Source organism: Calypte anna, chromosome 3, assembly GCF_003957555.1.
Source record: "Calypte anna isolate BGI_N300 chromosome 3, bCalAnn1_v1.p, whole genome shotgun sequence".
Lineage (NCBI taxonomy): Eukaryota > Metazoa > Chordata > Aves > Apodiformes > Trochilidae > Calypte > Calypte anna.
In genome coordinates this window covers 8509299-8529022 of record NC_044246.1, presented here as the reverse complement: position 1 = coordinate 8529022, position 19724 = coordinate 8509299, and the positions used below count along the sequence as shown (strand labels likewise).

At 40.0% G+C, this 19724-nt stretch overlaps 1 protein-coding gene across 1 annotated transcript; it reads left to right on the top strand.

Annotated features, from left to right (window-relative positions):
* The first annotated feature begins 457 nt into the window (after positions 1-457).
* MAP1LC3C (microtubule associated protein 1 light chain 3 gamma) lies at positions 458-2114 on the top strand. Its single transcript, XM_008494024.1, has 4 exons — positions 458-515; positions 602-657; positions 796-902; positions 1904-2114. The coding sequence occupies exons 1-4, from the start codon at positions 458-460 to the stop codon at positions 2112-2114; spliced, it is 432 nt and encodes a 143-aa protein (XP_008492246.1).
* The last annotated feature ends 17610 nt before the right edge of the window (positions 2115-19724 follow it).

Sequence of the window (19724 nt, the reverse complement as noted above, 5' to 3'; positions counted from 1 at the left end):
AGTTTGCAAGTAAGAAGGTAACTCATATTCTTGCATGGCCATCTGGAAAGCGAAGATGGAGACAGCCCAGCCTTGAAATACACTCTGTGACCACCCTGTAAGTAGTCAAAGACCTCTCACAAAGCATTATATTGTGCTGTGTCCAAAATATCTTGCATTTTGGGTAATGCCTATTGAAGAAAGCAAAGAATGGAAAGGATGCTGCTGGGATAGACAGAAGAAGCAGGCTCACCACCACCAGCACATTTCACGTTCCCTGGAGCTCCTGGTTGGCGGGGAGAGGAAAACGTGCGTGGGTCGGGGGAGCTTCCTTTGGCCGATGCTGCCGAGCGGGGCGGGTCTGCCCGCAGCACCGGGCAGGGCTGGGCCGGGCCGGACCGGGGCCGGGGGCGGGGCCGGGCACATAAGAGGCGCGCGGCGTCAGCAGGACCAGCATAGGGAGCATCGCAGAGCGAGGATGCAGGCAGTGCCCGGGACACAGGCGGCCAGGCCGTTCAAGTTAAGGAAGAGTTTCGGTAGGGATTGGGAGGGCTGCAGGGGCTGCTGAGGGGAAATGGGGGGACTGCGCGCAGGCATAACGCTTCTCCTCTCTCCCGCGCAGCCACTCGGCTGGAAGAAGTAGCAGGAATTCGGGCGAAGTTTCCAACAAAAATCCCGGTAAATCTGTTTTCTTATTGGAGCTCATTGCAGCTGTTTAAAAAGAAAAGTTGTGAACCGCTTCCTAAAGCATGTGTGGGGGGAGAAGGAGCCTGAATGGTGTGGGTTTTACTAAGTGTGACTCTGTAATTAAAACAGGTAATTGTTGAGAGATACCATAGGGAGAAATACCTTCCCCTCCTGGACAAAACCAAATTCCTTGTTCCTGAGGAGCTGACCATGACACAGTTCATAACCATCATCAGGTAGGTACCGAGTCCTGCAGGGAGGGGTGGGGGAGTTGTGTGGGTTGTGGTTCAGGAGGGTTTGCTGCTGCTGCTGCTCTCTAAGCAGGTATTTTCTAGAACTGTCCTGAAACACCTCGCTTGATTTGGTGAGGAGGGGGATGAAGGTGTTAGCAATGGCTTCCCTCTTCTCCAAGTGTTTAAAAAAATCAGCAGGTATTTTCTGAGGTGATATTTTCCAGGGGAAAAAAAAATGTGGTCTGTGCTTTTTGGGTTCATAGTCTTCTCTCTTGTCCATAATTGTAGTGAGTAAAGATTATATTAGACTCTGGTTCTGCTTTCTTCTTGCTTGGTGATCATGGTACTGGGACACCAGTTCTGTTTTGTGGCTCTTACTGCTCCTTGTTGAACTTGCTCACATTCAAAGCAACTTGGGTGAGAGTGGCACAAAAAGTTCTTTTAAATTATTCTTTATAAAACATTAATGGGTAGAAGTCTCCCAAAATATTTAGTGATGGTCTCTGACAAAGTAAAAACCATGTGCTTTCCAGTACACTTTTTAAAGCATGGGAGAGATCTTTCTAACTACTGTAAAAATGCTTTTGGCTCTCAGACAACTTAGGTTATGATCCTTGTGTGTAATGTCTTTGGAAAGACTCCTTTGAGGGTAAACTTTAAAATAAGAGTAACAGACCCTAATGGAATATTTTGCCACAGCTGTACTACAGAAGCTTTTTTTGTTTCTGCTCAGCACTTCTATCTGGTAATTGGGAACTCAAAGCCCAGGCTCTGTGGCACTTGGGTCAGATGTAAGCTGCCCTCAGAGCACAAACCTTTCAGCTTCCAAGTGTACAATTTACTTTTTGCTGGTGAAGATATTAAGCCACAGAATTACTTTACACAGCACTTCTTGTGCATAGTTCACGGAACTTCTCTGCTTTTTGTATTTCATAGACTAAAGTCAAGACTTTATTAAATTTAATGCTTAATTTGTCTTCACTTCTCCTCCCTTCTTCAATTAGAAGCAGGATGGCTCTAACTGCTACCCAAGCTTTCTACCTGCTGGTGAACAACAAAAGCCTGGCCAGTATGTCCTTGACAATGGCAGAAGTGTACAGGGACTACAAAGATGAAGATGGCTTTGTGTATATGACATACGCTTCCCAGGAGATGTTTGGATGCTTTTTACCTGCTGCTAAAGGGAAAATGACAGAATGCCTTCCAAAAACCTAAGGTTGGGTCCATGTGCTGCAGTGAAGCAGTTTGCTACGAATCATGCCTGTGACATGAACCTCGGAGATGCTCCCTCCAATTGGAGCTCTTGAGCTCTGTAGTGGGGAGTCATGACCCAAAAGCTGGCAGGACCAGCTGAAGACAGAAGCCGTGGTACACATTTCCTAGATAATTGGATATATATTTTTTTATGTTTGAAGACACTGGGGTTTTTTTGAACTGCACCTCCACTATTTTTTTTGCAATATCAGTCTTTATTATGTATCTGATTTTTAAGGTGTCCTTAAAGCCTAAGTAAAATAAACAAGCTTTTAAATATTGAGTTGAATGCTAGTTTTAATCTGGGGAAAGCTTGTAAAAGTCTGTCTAGGAGAAGGCACTAGAATAATTCTGGGAATCTGAGCTCAAGTCCCTCTTAAATGAAGCATCGATTGCTCAGCAATTCTGAATTTTTGAATGCAGTAATAAACTTTCAGCTGGGTTATGTGGGAACAAAGTGGTTACTTCTGTGTGGCTGTCTTGCACTAATAATCTCTTGAACTTAAAGCTCAAGAGCAGACCTGCCTGAGCTCTGAGCACTTCAAGCCTCTAAACCAGGGGGCTTAGAGGGGTACCTGCCTTATTAAAGATGGTGTTTGCTAACTCATGTTTCACGAGCTGAGTTACAAAGAAATCATTGACCTGACTGACTCAGTGGAAAGGCGAAGGCTATGTCAGCATAGGTTATGAAAACATGTGGGCTTTGGAATCCCAGAATTTTGGATAAATTTCATTATGCTTGTAATGGAAACAGTTTCCATTGCACAAAATGAACTCAAATAGTCATTTGTTACCAGCCCTCAGGGAAGCAGAGACACCTGTTTGGCAGGAGCACCACACAGCAATGTTGAAAAGCTGTAGGAGTCTTGGGGTGGGGAGAGCAAGGAGAAGTCTTGCACATTCAGGCCCTCTTGCCAGCCTAAGAGCTGGGCTAATATCTGGCTTCACTGGCTTCTCTGTTTGTTTTCCTGTCTTGTGTGATACTTGGTATATGAAGAGAAATGCTCTACAGGTTCTTGGCTGGAGAAACTTTGTCCGACAGGCAACTTTCTTTGGTTTGTATTGTAGTGGCCAAGGTGTAAGTGTTGGTCCCTCCAGCATTTTTTGACATTAGGTTATGGTGTCTAACAGGCTGAGCCACAGATCTAGCCAAAAAAAATGGTACAAGGAGAAGGTCAGCTGCAGATGAAGACCATCATTATAAACCTGTTTAAACTGGCCTGCTGGACCTAGAGAGAAGTCCTGTGAGCTGGCAAAGCTTCATCACTGGGTAAGTCTAATAGACTTGCTCTTCTACAAGGTATTAAAGCAGATGGGATTAACAATCAAAACCAGTTTTCAACAAGTCTTGAAATAAACTAGGAGTTAGAAGCCCAAATCAGTCATCCTGCTGGTAGAGCTGCTTTGGTGTGACTAAAAGTTTTGGATTTAACCTATGGTCTTTTGAAGTGCAAGGAACAAGGATTAGAAAAGAAGCTAACAGAAAAACTTTGCTCTGACCTAAGTAGCTGAGATAGCTGCAGCTGCTTCCAATGTAGCTGCTATTTGTAGAGCTAATATTTGTTTGAGCAAATACCTATTGAACAGAGAGAGGTACCTAGTTTTTTGCAATGAAGGACAGCATGCTGTGGTATGTAAATTAATAGCTCTTTTCAGCATAACCCTAATGTAAAAAAAGAAGGCAGAGATGTCAATTACTGTAAAAGATCTTGATTTCTATATTACTAAATGAATTTGTGTTCTGTAAAACCCAAAATATCCACCAGAGAAAAGAAAATTCTGAGGATACTTTTGTTTCTGCCATAGACTATGCACTAAATCCTGGAATTTGGTGCTCTGGCTTTAAAGCACCTGTGTATGTACATGAAGTAACCTATTAGATTGGGTCCACAGCACACAGTCCCTTGTAAGATCAAGCACTGTGTTCTGTCTTCAAATAGAAAACCAATCAAATTGAAAGACACTGAATATAAGTGTGGGATGAGGGCTAAAATTGTCCTTTTTGTTGGGGTGTGTGTGTGTGTATTTAGAATTGTGTAGAACAGAGTTCTATGGAAGATGCAACTTTAATTAGTCAAGTGTAAAAAAACAAACCAACCAACCAAAAACCTCCCCCAAAAAAACTGTGAAAAAACCCCAGCTACTAAGCTGTTTTTTTAACTTCACGGTACTAAAAAAAGCTCTAATATTCATAAACAGAAATACTGATGGCGTTATTAAAAGAATCATAGAATTGGCTGGGTTGGAAGGGACCTCAGAGATCATCAAGTCCAACCCTTGATCCACTACTGCTGCAGTTACTAGATCATGGCACTGAGTGCCACATCCAGTCTCTTTTTAAATATCTCCAGGGATGGAGAATCCACTACTTCCCTGGGCAGCCCATTCCAATGTCTGATCACCCTCTCCATAAAGAAATTCTTTCTAATATCCAACCTACACCTCCCCTGGTCCAACTTAAGACTGTGCCCTCTTGTCTTGCTGAGAGTTGCCTGGGAAAAGAGACCAACCCCCACCTGGCTACATCCTCCTTTCAGGGAGTTGTAGAGAGTTTAATACATAAAGAGAAATACATAAGCAGCTACAATCTGAGGCTGCAAACTTGCTGCATAAAAATGGTATTTTAATGAAATGTCATTCATGTCCAATGTGTGTCTGCACAGTGACTGCTCTGGGAACAGGACAGCTTTCTTGTTTTCAGAAGACCTGAATGAACTTCACTTCTGAGACTCATGGTGTGGGCTTCACACACTCTGCTCCTAAGAGGAACTGGAGTATCTATTAAAGAAAACCACTCATGAGCTCTTGGGTTTGATAAAAAAAAATAATTGTACCAATGCAAGGGCATGGAAATAAAGTTTTTTTCTGTTCCTGTTAAGACTAGAGATTCAGCTGTCTGTACTTTTCCTTGTCACAGCTGATGTCCTACAGCCATCTACAGACTGTGTACAATACTTTCTAGAGTGCAAATTGCCATTTGCTGCAGCAAGGCAAACATAACCTCAGCTTGGGCTTTAGCACAGAAGCAACAGAGGGAGCTTTCCAAACTGTTTGGATTTAAAAAAAATACTTAGTATTGTGTGTGGTTAGAATAAATAAATAAATGGATGAATGAGGATACTAATCTTTCCACTCAAGTAATGCAGGAATAAATCTTGTGGACTTAGATGGGCTTTTTATTGTTTTTTTCTGTGCTAACTACTTCCAGATGGTGGTAGCTTCAGATTAAAATTATTAAAGATTCACTTTAACACACTAAGTGACAGACTGTATCCTCCTCTTCAAATGAAATTTTTGTTTTGCTTACATGAGATACAGTAAATTAAGAAGATAAAATATAATAGGACAGAAAATAACTTTCAGCATTAAGCTGCAGGTAGAATCTATGGAGAAAAAACCAAACCAAAAGACTTAACCAGGAGAGAAAGTATTTTTCGAACATTCTCTTTTAACTTTTGGACTGTAAAGTGGGGGGGAAGAGAAGAAGGGTTTCTGTGGAAAACTTCCAGGGGATCCCTGGAAGGTGACTGATTTCATGTATGTTACAGAGCAAGCTATGTACAAAGCTTCTAATGACACATACACATCTCAAGGATCAATGTTCCAGAAAAAGCTTTAGACCACTCTTCTGAGTTTTAATATATCCTCATCTTTTTATACAGTTTTGCATCAACCTGTCAAATTTTAGGTAAAGATAAAATTTATGCCCTTTGGATATGTTTAGCAGCTTTCCTAAGATTAAGATGCTTCATAACAGCAGCTGTACCTATTTTCTCTCCCTCATGTTTTTAGGTTGCTTCTTAAGAGCACAAATTTCTTAGGTTTCTGCTATTTGTTACTATAGAGTCCCCAGCATGCAAAGACAGTTTGGTCATATGATAAATAAATCTTACCCTAGCTTAGAGGAATGTGAATGTAATTTTAACGAAGGTTGATGATGTCCTTAAGGGTCCTATCCAAAAAGCCTTAATCGTATCACTGCTGCCTCTTGCTTTCCACCTGATGCCTCTCTTATGACTGTAATGTTCCTATGGCACACAACTGTAGCAGCACAGTCCAGGTGGATCTTGAAGAGCATACAGCAAGATGTCAGAGTTTAAAAAGCAGCACTGTCCCTTCCTCTCCCCAGCAACAGATCCTAGGGAGGGAGGGAGTGTGCCTGACCAGGTGCACATGGAGTTGCTAGAGGAGGCAAGGACTGAGGAGGGGCTGCTCAGGCCACTTAACACTTACATCATGTCCAGCAGGGACTGTAAAGAGCCTTTACAAGGCTGCTTATGATTTGTTGGAGGGTGGGCTTGGCTGGGGGTGTTTAATTTTGCAAGTATTCCAAGATTCTGACTTCACTTTCTTTCTGTGTGTAATGGCATGATCTGGATCCTAACTAGACCTTCAGCCCAAGCCTGTTGCAAAGATGAGGAGTCTATCAAAGGCACAGTCCTTGAGGTGCTGCAAAGCCAACTAGGTTCATGAGCCACCAACCAATAGATCCCTGGTAGACCCAAAGCTCATTTCCCATTCTCAAGAACAGAGTCAAGACTTTGTCCTGCCAGATGGATTTGCGGGGAAATCCATCTGGATTTGCAGATGGAGTGGGGCAATGTATTAAGCATGCATATCAGTGCTTCCACCCAAAGCAGCTGCAGCCACCTATTCTTCACAAGCCTGTGACTGACTGGAAAGCCTGAGCTGCAGTATGACCTCACTGAGGCAACTCTTACACCCATGAGCTCACAAAGAGAAGTTATGAGAAAGAAAACACACATGCTCACAGATGGAGGGTGGATATATCCATTTCCTGCATAAAAAGCAAACTCTCCCAATGGAAAAAAACACACAGGAGGGTGCTGAAAGGAAGACATGACAAGTAAAGAAATGCTGCTCTTGGTGCTGGAACTACTTCACAAGGACACTTGGCCTGTACTCTGAGAACTTAAAAACTTAATGTCAAGTGGTAGATTTGAATATGGACTCTGATTCCCTCCCCTAAAAGGGAGGAGGTCAAAAAAAAGGGACATCTGTGGTCAAAAATCAAAAATCAGATAATGATATGAGCTGCATATTTGTATGCTGGCTGCCTGAGGAAGGGTAACTAATTCTCCAGCAGCTTGATGCATTAGTCATCAACAAAATAAATGAGTAATCAATAGGAAAAACAGCTGCTGTGCTGTAGGTGAAGGCAGGATCACCAGATTAGTGCAGACACATCTGTGTTGCCTAGACTGTCAGGGTAACCCAAGCATTGCATGGGGTTATGAAGATAGTTTTGCTACACAAAACTATATTGGCTCTGTTATAAACCTGTCAAAACTGTCAGGAGAGGCCACAGGAGAAATACCGCATTTTTCCTGTAAGGCAGCTGGATTTGGTTTGCCCGTCAGCTCTTCCCCACCATCCTCATGCTCACTGACTTTTGTTCCCATTCTTTCTTTGGAAATTGAACACAACCTTCTGTGTTTGCAGAACTTGGGTACAAATTCCAAGATTGCTGAAAACTATGAATAATAGGCCCTTAGTTGCCATGTAACCAACTTTTAGGAGAATTCACAGCTGTTCTGTTATTGTAATTCAACCTATGTTGGAGCCACAAAATTTGGCTACACTTCAGCCTCTCTCAGGCTTCTAAACCTCTGTTAGGTCTGAAGCAGCAGTTTAAATGGGATGGCTGAAGCTGTTACTGTTATTTAGGTAGCTCCCCCCTTTCAGTGAATTTGGTTGAGACAGAGAAGGTCTCACATCCCTTCTTGAATCAGCTGAAGAACAGCTGTGTGTTTTAGCCTTGCTCAGCAGTGTGAACTTTTTTTGCTAGAGGCACATCAAGGTAGGTTAAATGAGCAGCTTAATTTAACATCCCAGCTGATCCTGCTGATTCTGCCATGGAAGGAGGGTGCCTCACATGAGTTCACCAAGTGGCAGGCTGGTGAGAGGTGACAACCTCCAGGGAAAGATAGGTACAGAGGAGGGATGTTACAAGAAACTGACAGGGGGAATGGCTACTGGTATCTGTAAATCTTGGAAGATGATATATATGGGTCTGCAGGCTCAGCCATGTCAGAACGTTAAAGGAAGGTTTTCTTTGGCTCTGACATCCAAGACTGCTGGTCCATTAGTCAAGGGTTGAGCAAGATTAGTCATGAGCTTCACAGAGTAGCATCCTTTATAACTCAATGGGTACAGCCTGGGGGAAGCCTTGCTATGATTGCCTTTTCTCCCTGAAGAGGCTGAGCCACACACTCCTCAGTATGCACTCCAGTAGCTCCTGTCTCCCTGGACCTGGCACAGAAAATTAACTTTTCCCCAGCTAGAATCTAGGACCTCTGTAGGTAATACCCAGTCAAAGCAGAAGTATGTGGCCAAGGAGAGAGAACCCAGCTCCCAAACTAGACCCCCAGCCTCCCTTTCCTTTCTGAAAATAACAACCCAACTGCAAGATCTGTGAGAGGCTTCAGTTTTACTAGTGGAAAAATTAGGCAAAGCTCTATAAAGCAAATGCAGCAATTCTCCAGTAGAAGCTGGAGCATGCACTGAAATTACTGCCTGGAGCCATAAAGGCTGCAGAGCTAAAACTGCCATGCTCCAGTTCATGGGAGGAAGCACTTATCCACAGGAGGTCAAGTACTGTAGCAGGCATGGAAGGTTCTCTCCCTAATTTTTTGTAAAATTTTTCTTCAGAATATGTTTTTTGTCAATTATCTTGTTTCTTGAATCACACTGCTGTATTTTTTCCCCAGTAGATTAATTTTACTTATGCTGGTTTGTCAGCAGGGAAAACCCAAATCTCACCTTAGGTTTAATATGAGGGAAAAGAAGAATGAAACAATATGCTTGGTGACTTTACAGTTACACCTCTGTAATTAACATAAAAATTTGCATTATATAAGAGAACAGACACTCAGGTAACACTGAAAAGCCACACCAGGGTTATTCTATTCTAGATATGTTTCCTCATTTTAAAATGTGGTGAAGCTTTTTGCTAATTCTCAGCATAGGAAGTCTTATGTTTTGTAGGGGGGTTTTTAATGTGTTTTGGTTACATAAAAATGAGACCCATACACTTTTTATCAGGCTATGTCTTATGATCCTTTTTAGTTTAAGTACTGCATAACAAGCTATAGTGGGATACCTGTATATTGCATTATAAAAACCAGTACATAGAGATGCACCAGGGAGCAGTTAACCAACACATGGAGGAAATAAATCTATAATAATTCATAATATTTTGCATGTGTAAGATCCAGGGCTGACCAAAAGTAATTTGCAGAATAGACACCCTACATACATTTTCATCAAAGAGAAAAAGTAAAAAGAAACTGAATAAAGTGAGCAGTTAGAAAAGATCTACTTTATCAAAATGTCTCTCCAAAAGTACTGGAAAGAAGTCAGCAGAGCTCCTGCAGGAAGTGCAGTGACATTGCACTTCAAAGTATCCTTCAACACTTTCTATCAAAAGGGGGGACAGAGGAAGATGAGGATGAATAGCTGAAACACATGCACAGAAAAAATCCATCCTGATGTGTGTGTGCAGCAGAAACCATACACCCTGACTGCTTGTTACTAATTATTTCCTCAATGCAGCAGTCCACTGTTTGGTAGCTAAATGAAATAACTACTTTAATAAGTAATAACCTCTTAACTCTCCTTGGGCTTATACAGAGATATAGAAACTCTGTTCTGCATCCAAATATTAGGGAAGTGCTGAATAGTTTATTTGAAAGAACTATGGTAAATGCAAATTTAGGAAAAGCAACAGCAATAAGAAATTAGACAATTTTGTACATTTGTGAGTCATAGTTCTGAGAACTACTTTGCCCATCAGTCAATTTAGAATTTTACTGAACTAAGAAAATACTAAACCAAGGCTGCCTTTAGAACGTTTGTAATCAGAGGAGCAAGAGTACAAAATTTCTTGTCAATGTATGTGAAACTCACTATGTTACTGTTGTTGTTGTTGTTAAACTCTCTGGAGAATGTTACAGTCAAATTTAAGTTATGAAAGTCAGTCACTCTGCAAACTAAATTTTTTAGATCGATGTGTTTAGCTTCTTATTTTCATGTAGAGCCTACCTTTCAGGAAATCTGTTAACAAACCTTTGTTTTTTGTGAGATTAATACTATAAAGGAGTTGAGGTAGCAGAGACAGCACCTATATTCAGGACATGTGAAAATAAAATCATTTGGACAGCCCAGGACTTTTCTCTACACTTCTATTTTCTGACCCTTTGACTAGGCCCATGAGTACTGCTTGTAGTATTCATGTAGTTATCAAAGTTAATGCCACACTGAAGTCTGCAACACAACCTTAATCAATAACTGAGATATTCTGAACAAGGTTATAATATGTAAACAATAGGAATGGGTGCTGCAAAGTTATTCTTGGTCTAGATCTGGGACACTAGACACTGGAGGAAATAAATCAGATTATTAATAAAAAAATGTCTGCAGCAGGCCAGAATTCAAGGCTCAGCCAGATCTCAGTGGTCAAAATATAAATGTCTTTCCAATTAATGAATCTGTTCCAGTGTCCATTTCACTAATTTTAAAAAGAAAACAGTGATTCCAAAACTGTAGGTTCGGAACTAATCCTGGTGTTTTGTAGAGTTTGAGGTGAACATGGTAAATCTAATCAGCTTGGCATCTTATCACATAGTTGTTGCTACACCTGAATACTTATGTCTACCAGTAAAAGAAGTAGTGATATAAAAAATATGCTCAGCATCACACTTACTGATACTTCTATTTATGCATATTTTCTTATTTCTGTTATAATCTCCAGAATAAATTGCTGAATATCTGTTTATTTAATGTTACTTTTTAAGTGTCAAAATTAAGCACTTTATAAAGACCGATTTTTACAAACCATTAGAAAGAGATGTTTTCTTTGTAACTAACTCCTTGATTACTTTGCACCAGAAGTCATGACTGCATTGCAAAAGAACACAAAGAAAAATCTATACAAGCTGGAGATCTTTCCCCTGACTAAAATTTTAATCATCTGCTTGACGTCATGGAACTTTACAAAGATTTAATCAATGTCAGCTCCTGCCTATTTCTTCTTAGCATGCCTTGCTTCACATCTGGTTTTTATCTCTGGTTAAACAAATCAGCATTTATGGAGTTTACTACACAAATTGAGAAGTTTCTTCTCTTATCTCCTTGTCCACATACAAAGTATTTGCAAATAGAGTTTGTGCTCGTCTAACACCCTTATTCTCTATGCCTTCTAAGCAAATAAAGACATAAATCCAAGGGGAAAAATTTCCATGTAATAGTTAGTCCTTGCATGTTGTTGGTTTTGCAGTAAGAAACATAGAAAATGGTGGCAAAGATTTTACCAGGGTGAAGAGGGCTCCCATTACTGCCCAGGGACTGTTAAAGAGGGGTAAATGCAGAAAAGCTAATTCAGGCAGGAACATTCAGCTGCACAAATACAGGATGGAAAACAACTGGCTGATGGCATTTCTTCTTAAAAGAGTCCATAAAATATACTGAATCACAAGCTAAGAATGAGTCAACACTATCATGATGCTGTGAAAAAAGCAAACACCACACTGGGATTTCTAAACTGGATAGAGCCTTGCAAGATCTGTGAAAAAAGCTGAAATCATGTGTGTAGTTTAGGTACAGCACTCCAAGAGGAATATGAAATAGCTGGGGATTCAGAGGTTAATGACAAAGAGCAGAGTTTTAGACTATGTCCTATGACAAAAGATGGAAGAACTGAGGTGGTTTAGCCTCATGAAGGAAAGGCTGGAAAAGGGATGTAATATGCCACACAAATGAAGGACTCTTTGAAAATGAAGGGATCTTTTTCTCTTGTTTACATTAGCTGTCACCACCCTCACAGTGAAGAATTTCTTGCTAATGGCTAATCAAAATCTACCCTCTTCCAGTTTAAAGCCATTACCCCTTGTCCTAGCCCTACATGCCCCTATAAAAGTCCCTCTCTTCCCTGTAGAACCTCTTCAGGTACTGGAAGGGCCCTCTAAGGTCACCCTGGAGCCTTCTCTTTTCCATGCAAAGGGGCAGGGGAAGATTTCTGGAGGCCTTTTCCAGCCCTGGTTTCCTTTGATTCTATATTTTCTATTAAAATACTTTTGTTCCTCAGACACAAAAACATTTTTCTTGGTAGAGAAAGTGCTTGGATTACAGTGCTAGATCTTACACATGTGTGTAATCAAAATGAAGGGGGATGCAGAACTGTGGAGGGCACATGGCATTCTCTTATATTGTTTTTTCTTTTCTCTGAAGAAAAAGATAAGCTAGTCACTGTAGCACAGGGGAGGATTTGTTCCAGGAAAACTTCTTGAATACTGACAGGCAACAACCAAGCCCCTCCATGCTGAGAGTTCAGCACTGATAACTGAGCAGCTTTGAGGTTTCTCCCTTCCTGCTACACTTGCTATTTTAGTGGCACTACCATGTGCAGCTATAATATATTTTTCATTTGTAACAGCCCAAATCAAGGTTGCCACTCAAATACTTCTGCATGTGTATGAGAGAAGCAAAAGTTGAGAAGGATGCCTAAGAAAAGGTTTGTGACACCATGAACTCAACTCCTTCTGTCATGTCCAGCCTGGCTAACCCAAACTGACAAAAAATCCTTAAAACAGACAGTTAATGCAAATGTGCCACAGATTACTTATTTTTTAGAAAGAGGTTTTCTGGACCTTGCCTATCTCCTCATCCTTCATCTGAAATAGGGAACTTCTTTATTTGGATTCTAAAAATATTTAGAAAGAAACAGCACACCACAATTGCAACCAGAGTAACAATGGCTGAGGTGTACCAGGCTGTTAATATTTTACAAAGCATGAGATAGGAAGTGAATTCATGACCATTGCAGATTATCTGATTGCTTTTCAGCAGTTCCATCAAAAAAAAAAATCAGCCTCCTCCACTGTTTCCGCAGACTTTCACAATTCTCTGTCTGGTCCCTGGTTTTGTATCTGCCTACCACCTCGGCTACATTGTGAATCATAACATTTTTCCCCACTTTTCAATTTCTGTTTATAAGAGAAACTTCATCCTTTGATATCTGTCATAAATTAGAGACACTGTGGGTGAAGATTTATTGTGATGTGTGTTTGTCTGGGTGTGCACCTCTACGATGCCTAAAATCTCTTTACAATCACTAGGCTGAAAACTTAACCAAAACCAGTTTCTCTTTACACATCACCAACTTACCACACACAAAGGATGTCCAGGCTACCTTACTTTTATAGCTCTCCTTTCCATAAGCTTATACAGATGCATGTGTATGGGCAGGGTTCCAACACAATATGAAGTTACTTAAACCCATGCTGCTGCTGAAAGTATTAAGGCTTGAAACTAACCTGATAAAATCCAGGTTCATGATCCTGCTGTCCCCATGAAGTCTGCAGAGCCCCTACAAATGGAGAAAAATCTTTGATCCTTTGGGCAGTCATGTAGGTGAATCCTACAATTAAGGCAAATATCCCTAATAAAGAAGTAAGGATAAAGAATGAAGTTATGCTGTTTTTGCAAGAGTCAGAATTGTAATGGCAATTACCATTGCTGTACCATAAACAAGTCACAGCTGAGATCACTTAAGACACTAGAAAATTCAGAAAGGACTAACTGAAAGAGTAAATGAATTAGCAAAGGCAAACACAGCCTGACTTGATCAAGGGCTTGATTAACTGAGTTTGAAGGGAGACAAATACTGATGCTAATGTGCTGAAAATATATATTGTCTAGAAGAATGATCAATAAAATTACAGTTTAGAATTAAACAGGTATTATATTAACATTCTAAGTCTTCCAATTAAACTGTCAGATGTCTGCTTTGGTAATACACAGCATTTTGAGTAAAGGACCTAGAAATATGTACTCGCTAGTAAGCAGATCTCATAAAAACTCTTGAAAATTGGGTAGTACCACCAAGTAGTTGTACTTCTAATTCAGTTCAGTATAGCCATGTCTCTATGCCTCTGCTATTTTTTAGCACAGCATTTTAACAAATAATCTACAAGAAAAACAAATCCATCTTCCACACCATAAATTTATCACTGGTAAATCCTGAAGTTGTCTCAAAGAAAACTGATTAAAAGTGAAGGGCAGGTCACTGCTACTGGGTGATGTGCAGGTGAACATACACAGTGGTAACAGAGCAGCCCCACATAAAGTCTGACTGTAATTACAGATGGCACTGGGCCTTGTCTTGTAGAAGAACACAATAATAATATTATAGTAGCCACCATGTGCTGCCAGTCCTCAAAAAAAAGATAATTCATCCTTGGACATGTGTACAGGGAAAATAATTCAGTCTTACTTCTGCACCTGGCACTGGATTCACTGATGTTATGACCAGTCCATTGCTTACAATTTAGGATTGATCTTGCAACTTGGAGAAAGTTCAGCTAATGGTCAAGGGAATGATTCAAGTGTCGGGAAAAGAAAACCCAACGTGAAGTGAGAGGTTCTAGGAACTCAACTTATTTATCTTACCTAGGACATGGATAATAGATGGCTAAACTATTCTTTTAAAATCATTGATAATTTAGGCTGGAAGTATTGGATAGTGGTTTTCTGTCCAGCAGATAAGTGGATGACAAGATCCAGTGGGAAGGCATTTTGTTTGGTTTGGTGAAGGTAATGAGTACAGACACAATCTATATAAAAGTAACTGTATTTTCTCTCTCAGAATTTTTAAATCAAGATTGGATGTTTTTTGAAAAGTGACCTTTAGTTCAAACACTCAATGTTAATGAAGCTTACAGCTTACAGCTGTTCTACAGTAAAAAATATATAACTGTTGAAGACCTTTTATTATATTTATGTGAAAATTAGCAAAAGAATAGGGAAGTAGGAGACAGAGCAAGGGAGAAAAAAATTGGAATAATCAAAATAGTCTTATTGCATTTAATTCTTGAATTGATTGTTTTGATAAAGGTGTCTCTATCCACTGCAGTTTTAATAGTACCTTTCATTCCTTTTCTTGAGCTAAAAGCAACATTATTATGCACTGTCAATGAGTAGAAGTAGTTCAGGCACACAGCTGGCTGCACCAGACAGGTCACAGTTTGTGTCCTGTTTGTAAAACCTGAGGCATGATTTAACTTCCTCTTTCAGTCACAGCTCCAAAGGGCCCAGATACATCCACAATTGAAAGCTAAGAGAGAAAAGAGAACGTTTTGCCCTTATGTTTTAGGATGACCTTGGGGTCATCCAACAGGGGACATGTGTCATTTAACATTTCTCAGTTCCAGTGACCAGGACTGACATGGAAGAATACAAGAGTTAGACAGAAGAATTGAAGGGAGATGTTCTATGTTATTTCTACTTAACAACCTATGGCTGCTCAAATGTGAAAATGGTACAAAAGTGTTGATTTCATACAAAGAGCAAAACACATTACTTTCATCCAAGACAATTTCTCTCTCAGATAAAACCAGCAAATACGAACTGTCCAAGGGAAAATGTAGTCATTTTCCATTCATGACAATCCTGTTTACGTGGTTTTATCACTGCCACTCTCCTTATCACCTTTTAAAAATACAAGCCCACACATAGCCACAGACTTCTGGTCTGTGCCTTTCCCTCTGACAGTTTCAGTGGGGCCAAGCCTTAAAATTGCACTGTGTGAACTCCTCCCAAGACACAGCACCATCAGTTGAAATAGAGAAGCATTAACTTCATCCTTTCAAAGAAGGAAGACTAAAGAAGGGATTAAAAGATGCTTTGATGCTCATGATGCAAGGGTGTTTCTTGCATCACTAGAAAAGACCACTCAACTGGTCTGGTTACCTCACAGATTGTCATTTAGAAGATATAAAAAATGGAATGGTGCAGGAAGAATTTTCATCTTGAACAAGAGGAACTAAAGCATAATGTACCTTTGAAACAACTTTTCTCTTGAAGTTCTGGTCCATCACTCCCAAGATCTCTTTGACTGTAATACCTCACATATTCAGCTTAATGTTTGTTCTGTTCCTACTCACAGATTTATCTTTATAATGTTCTTGCTACTTTCAAACACATATGTTGACACTGTTCTCCAAAGTGGAGTGACAGGCACAAAAACTTGGAGTAGCTGGAGTGGAACAAACACAATTCTCACCTGCTTATCAACTTCCTTGCAATAACTTCTAACTTAAGCCCCATCAATGAGTTGGCACAAAACCCTTTGCCCCTCTGAGTCCTGAATCTGATCTGCTGCTTTCTTACACCTCAGCTCCTCCCTTCCAGCTTTCCTCTTTTCTGAATCTTCTAGATAACTTCGCACTCTCTCTGCCTGCCTACTCATGGACACTTTGCCCCAATTAAAAAGCTAATTGTTTTAATGGAGCCATGAAGAGAAGATCTGCCATTTTTAACCTAAAAGTAGAACATGCTTTGTAGCTTTGTATTTTTCAACTAGTCTGTAAACTCAAAGAATCTTGGAAATTAAAGTTTGCTTTGGTTTCCCCTCTATGAGACATCAAATCTCACTATACTGTATTAGCGACAGCTGCTATTCCTGGCTTTATTCCACTCTCAAAATGTTTTCTGTCTTGAACCATATGTTTCACATAGAGTTATTTAAAGAGTATCACCAGCTAAGCCTGAGATGAATCATCTCTTCTACAAAGGTGTCGTGGGATATGCGGCAGAGTAATAAGAACATTAACTTGGTTACATAGCATAAATAAAATCCTACACGTCAGTTGTGCGTTGCTGTGATAGAAAAAATGACTCAAATAAGAAGAAATCCTTACTGATGTGGAATGAGCTTTCCCAGCCTAGATTAACTAAGAGTCAGGGAAGTTGTATCTTTAAATGGTAACATAATTAGGCCTAGTTTGTGCATATTAATTACAGGGGCAGTGTCAAACACATTGCTGGATTTAACTGCTAATATCTACAAGATTTTGTCCTATTTTTGTTTCTTGTTCTGGTCAAATGCCAATTTTACTGGCATAGAGGTGAATAATCAACTTTATCTCAGTCCCTCATTCAAGATGGCTGTCTGGTTTTCCTTAAGATATCTCATTGAGTTTAAATGAGATCTACATAAGATTTTAGAATGTCTCAAATTCAGTTTGCATTAAGGAAACTTTTATGCACATTTGGCCTTTGACAGTATGAACTTAAATAGATTTCTATTTTCTTCACATCTCCTGTTTGCTCTCACCACATCCTATTTTCTATGAAACATGCAAACTTTATGCCAGAGCAGAACCACAGACTCTCTTCCCAAGTAAGAATCCAAATTAGCTGACAAGAGCATCGTGCTCCTTCTCATATCCAGGTCTGTCCTGGGCAATCTGGAATGTTCTCCTCAGGCCTATTGCACCTTAAGGCAGTGGAAGGACTCCTCTGCATCAGCTCCAGGATGCTCATCAGCTCTGGGCTGATGGCACTCAACAGAAGTGGCAGATCTGTATCCTGATCTCTTTTTTTTGGGGTGTTGTTTACTGATGTACCATATAGGACAGGTATCCACCTCTACCTTTAACTGTGAAATGCTGGGAGATCTTAAGTGATCTTCATGCGGAGCTTGGGATTTATGATAGCTCCTCCCATTTCCTGATAAACTGGTCTCTTCTTCAGCCCTAGGTGTTGTTTTCTCTGAATCCTTGAGATCATGGATATTCTGGCAGTTCAGTTCAGTGTAAATCTACAATGCTCCATAAAGGGATAGTCCTTCCCACTTCTGCACCTTTGGGCCTTTCTGCTTATAAAGCAAAACTCTTGTAGCAGTTTTTTACTTGACTATTATTGTTAGTTTTCAGACAGCTAAAGTTCTTCAGCCTGGTTCAAAGGGTTTCTGTGTGCAGACTGGAGGTAGGACACAGAAAGCAGCAGGAAAGAGGCAGTGGGTTACTGGAGAGAAGGCAAAACCAGTCCCTTCTGGCAGCAGTGCAGACATGTGCTTCACTAAAAGTACCCACAGAACAATGGCCTAGGATACCTTCTCATACACCTGTAGGGAGTTTACAGTAAATTATAACCTAGCATTCTGGATTAATGAGGCCAGAAATTTACAGTCTGGTCAAATTGAGGCAGAAGGTGCTTTTCTACATCTCTTCTCTAGGCTATGAGCTCTCGATAACTTTGCTAGAATGTATTGTTTTGAGGACATACTTGCCCTGTTATGTAAGAGATGTTACCTTTCCTAAATATTTTAGAAATGGTCACCTTTAATAATACTTGCTCAAAGCAAAGTTCTTGTGACTTTCAAAAATAGAACAACTAAAATTAATAAAGTTTTGTTTGGAAAAAAAAGGAGTCATTAACGAAAGAAAAAAAATATATACTTCTGACTGAAAACATATCTGCCAGATTTAACCACTTACCAGCAAGATGGGTCCATTTTTAGTGGGACATATGCAAGCAAACTAAAAAGATTTCAAAAATAATCTATCATTCTTACCATGCTTTTCAGGGATTATTTTGCCTCACATAACCTGTAACAGGTATTTGGTGAGCCAAAGCTCTGGTCCAGTCAATCCAGGATCTAGAGAAGCCTGGGTAGAGCCACAGTAGTTTTGAGCAATGTTCAAAGTTCTCAGGTGGAGCAGCTACTCAGAATACAGGCCAATCCCTGGATTAAAGAATAGTTGGCTGCTCTAATTGATGCTTGGTTTCCCACAGTCCTGAAGTCCAAACTGAAAAAAAAAAAAAAAATTAAAAATAAAGTTTCTTTCAGATGAGATCTATGATAAGTAATGGGTTCTCCTGCAGCACAACTGGACTAGACCTCCCAATGCACAATGCCACATCTATTTTTGGTAAAAGACAAATGGAGCCAACTGAGTGATCTCACTGGCTAGTAATTTCTTTGAAATATTTTATCACATACATGAAAACACACTGCATCATACCACTTCACAAGCCATCTTTCTTTTATGTTTAATTAACTTACAGGATTTTTCTGGATGTTTAAACTCCAGTATATGTGACTTCAGTGGCATTATAGAAACCATTAGAAATCAACTCATTTTGTAATTACATACCCACGTAGTTGTCCAGGAATGAAGTGCTGGAAAAGTTATTTATACATATGCAAAATTTAGAGGTTGAGCCACAGGTATTTAAGAATTCTAAATGATTCCTAAGGATATTTCAGCCTCTTCATCTCCAGCATACATACAGACAATACACACATTCATACCTGAAGTCCATCTCATAATCAGGTTACCAAGTTTTCCAAGCTTAAATTGGTAGCACATAAACAAGGAACCCACAAAACCAAACCAACTCTTGATGCTGATTGCTAGAGCATGCCAGAGCATTGCAGAGCATGCATTTCACAACAGACACAAATGTGGGAGATTTAACATTTTTGTGCTCATTCTCCTGCAGACACAGCTGAGGAATGTTCAGACCATCTCAACCCCAGCCATATTAGGATAGCATGAAGTATGCATCTCAAGCTCAGAAGCAGTTTTTTAAGTCATACTGCAGACACTGGAGGCCTAGACATATAACTCACTGGACTGATGCATTCTTGTGTGTCGTCCATTGATTTAGTATTGTGCAAAACAGAGATGCATCTTTGCTCTCCTGCTGAAATGCAGGAACTGTTTTCCAAGAATATGTTTTTAATACCCAAAGTTATTTGCAAGC

Excerpts from the sequence above, each read along its gene's own strand:
- MAP1LC3C (XM_008494024.1), top strand. The coding sequence starts at position 458 with ATGCAGGCAGTGCCCGGGACACAGGCGGCCAGGCCGTTCAAGTTAAGG. Across the intron at positions 516-601 it reads CAAGTTAAGGAAGAGTTTCG|CCACTCGGCTGGAAGAAGTA; the intron begins GTAGGGATTGGG and ends TCTCCCGCGCAG. Across the intron at positions 903-1,903 it reads CAGTTCATAACCATCATCAG|AAGCAGGATGGCTCTAACTG; the intron begins GTAGGTACCGAG and ends TTCTTCAATTAG.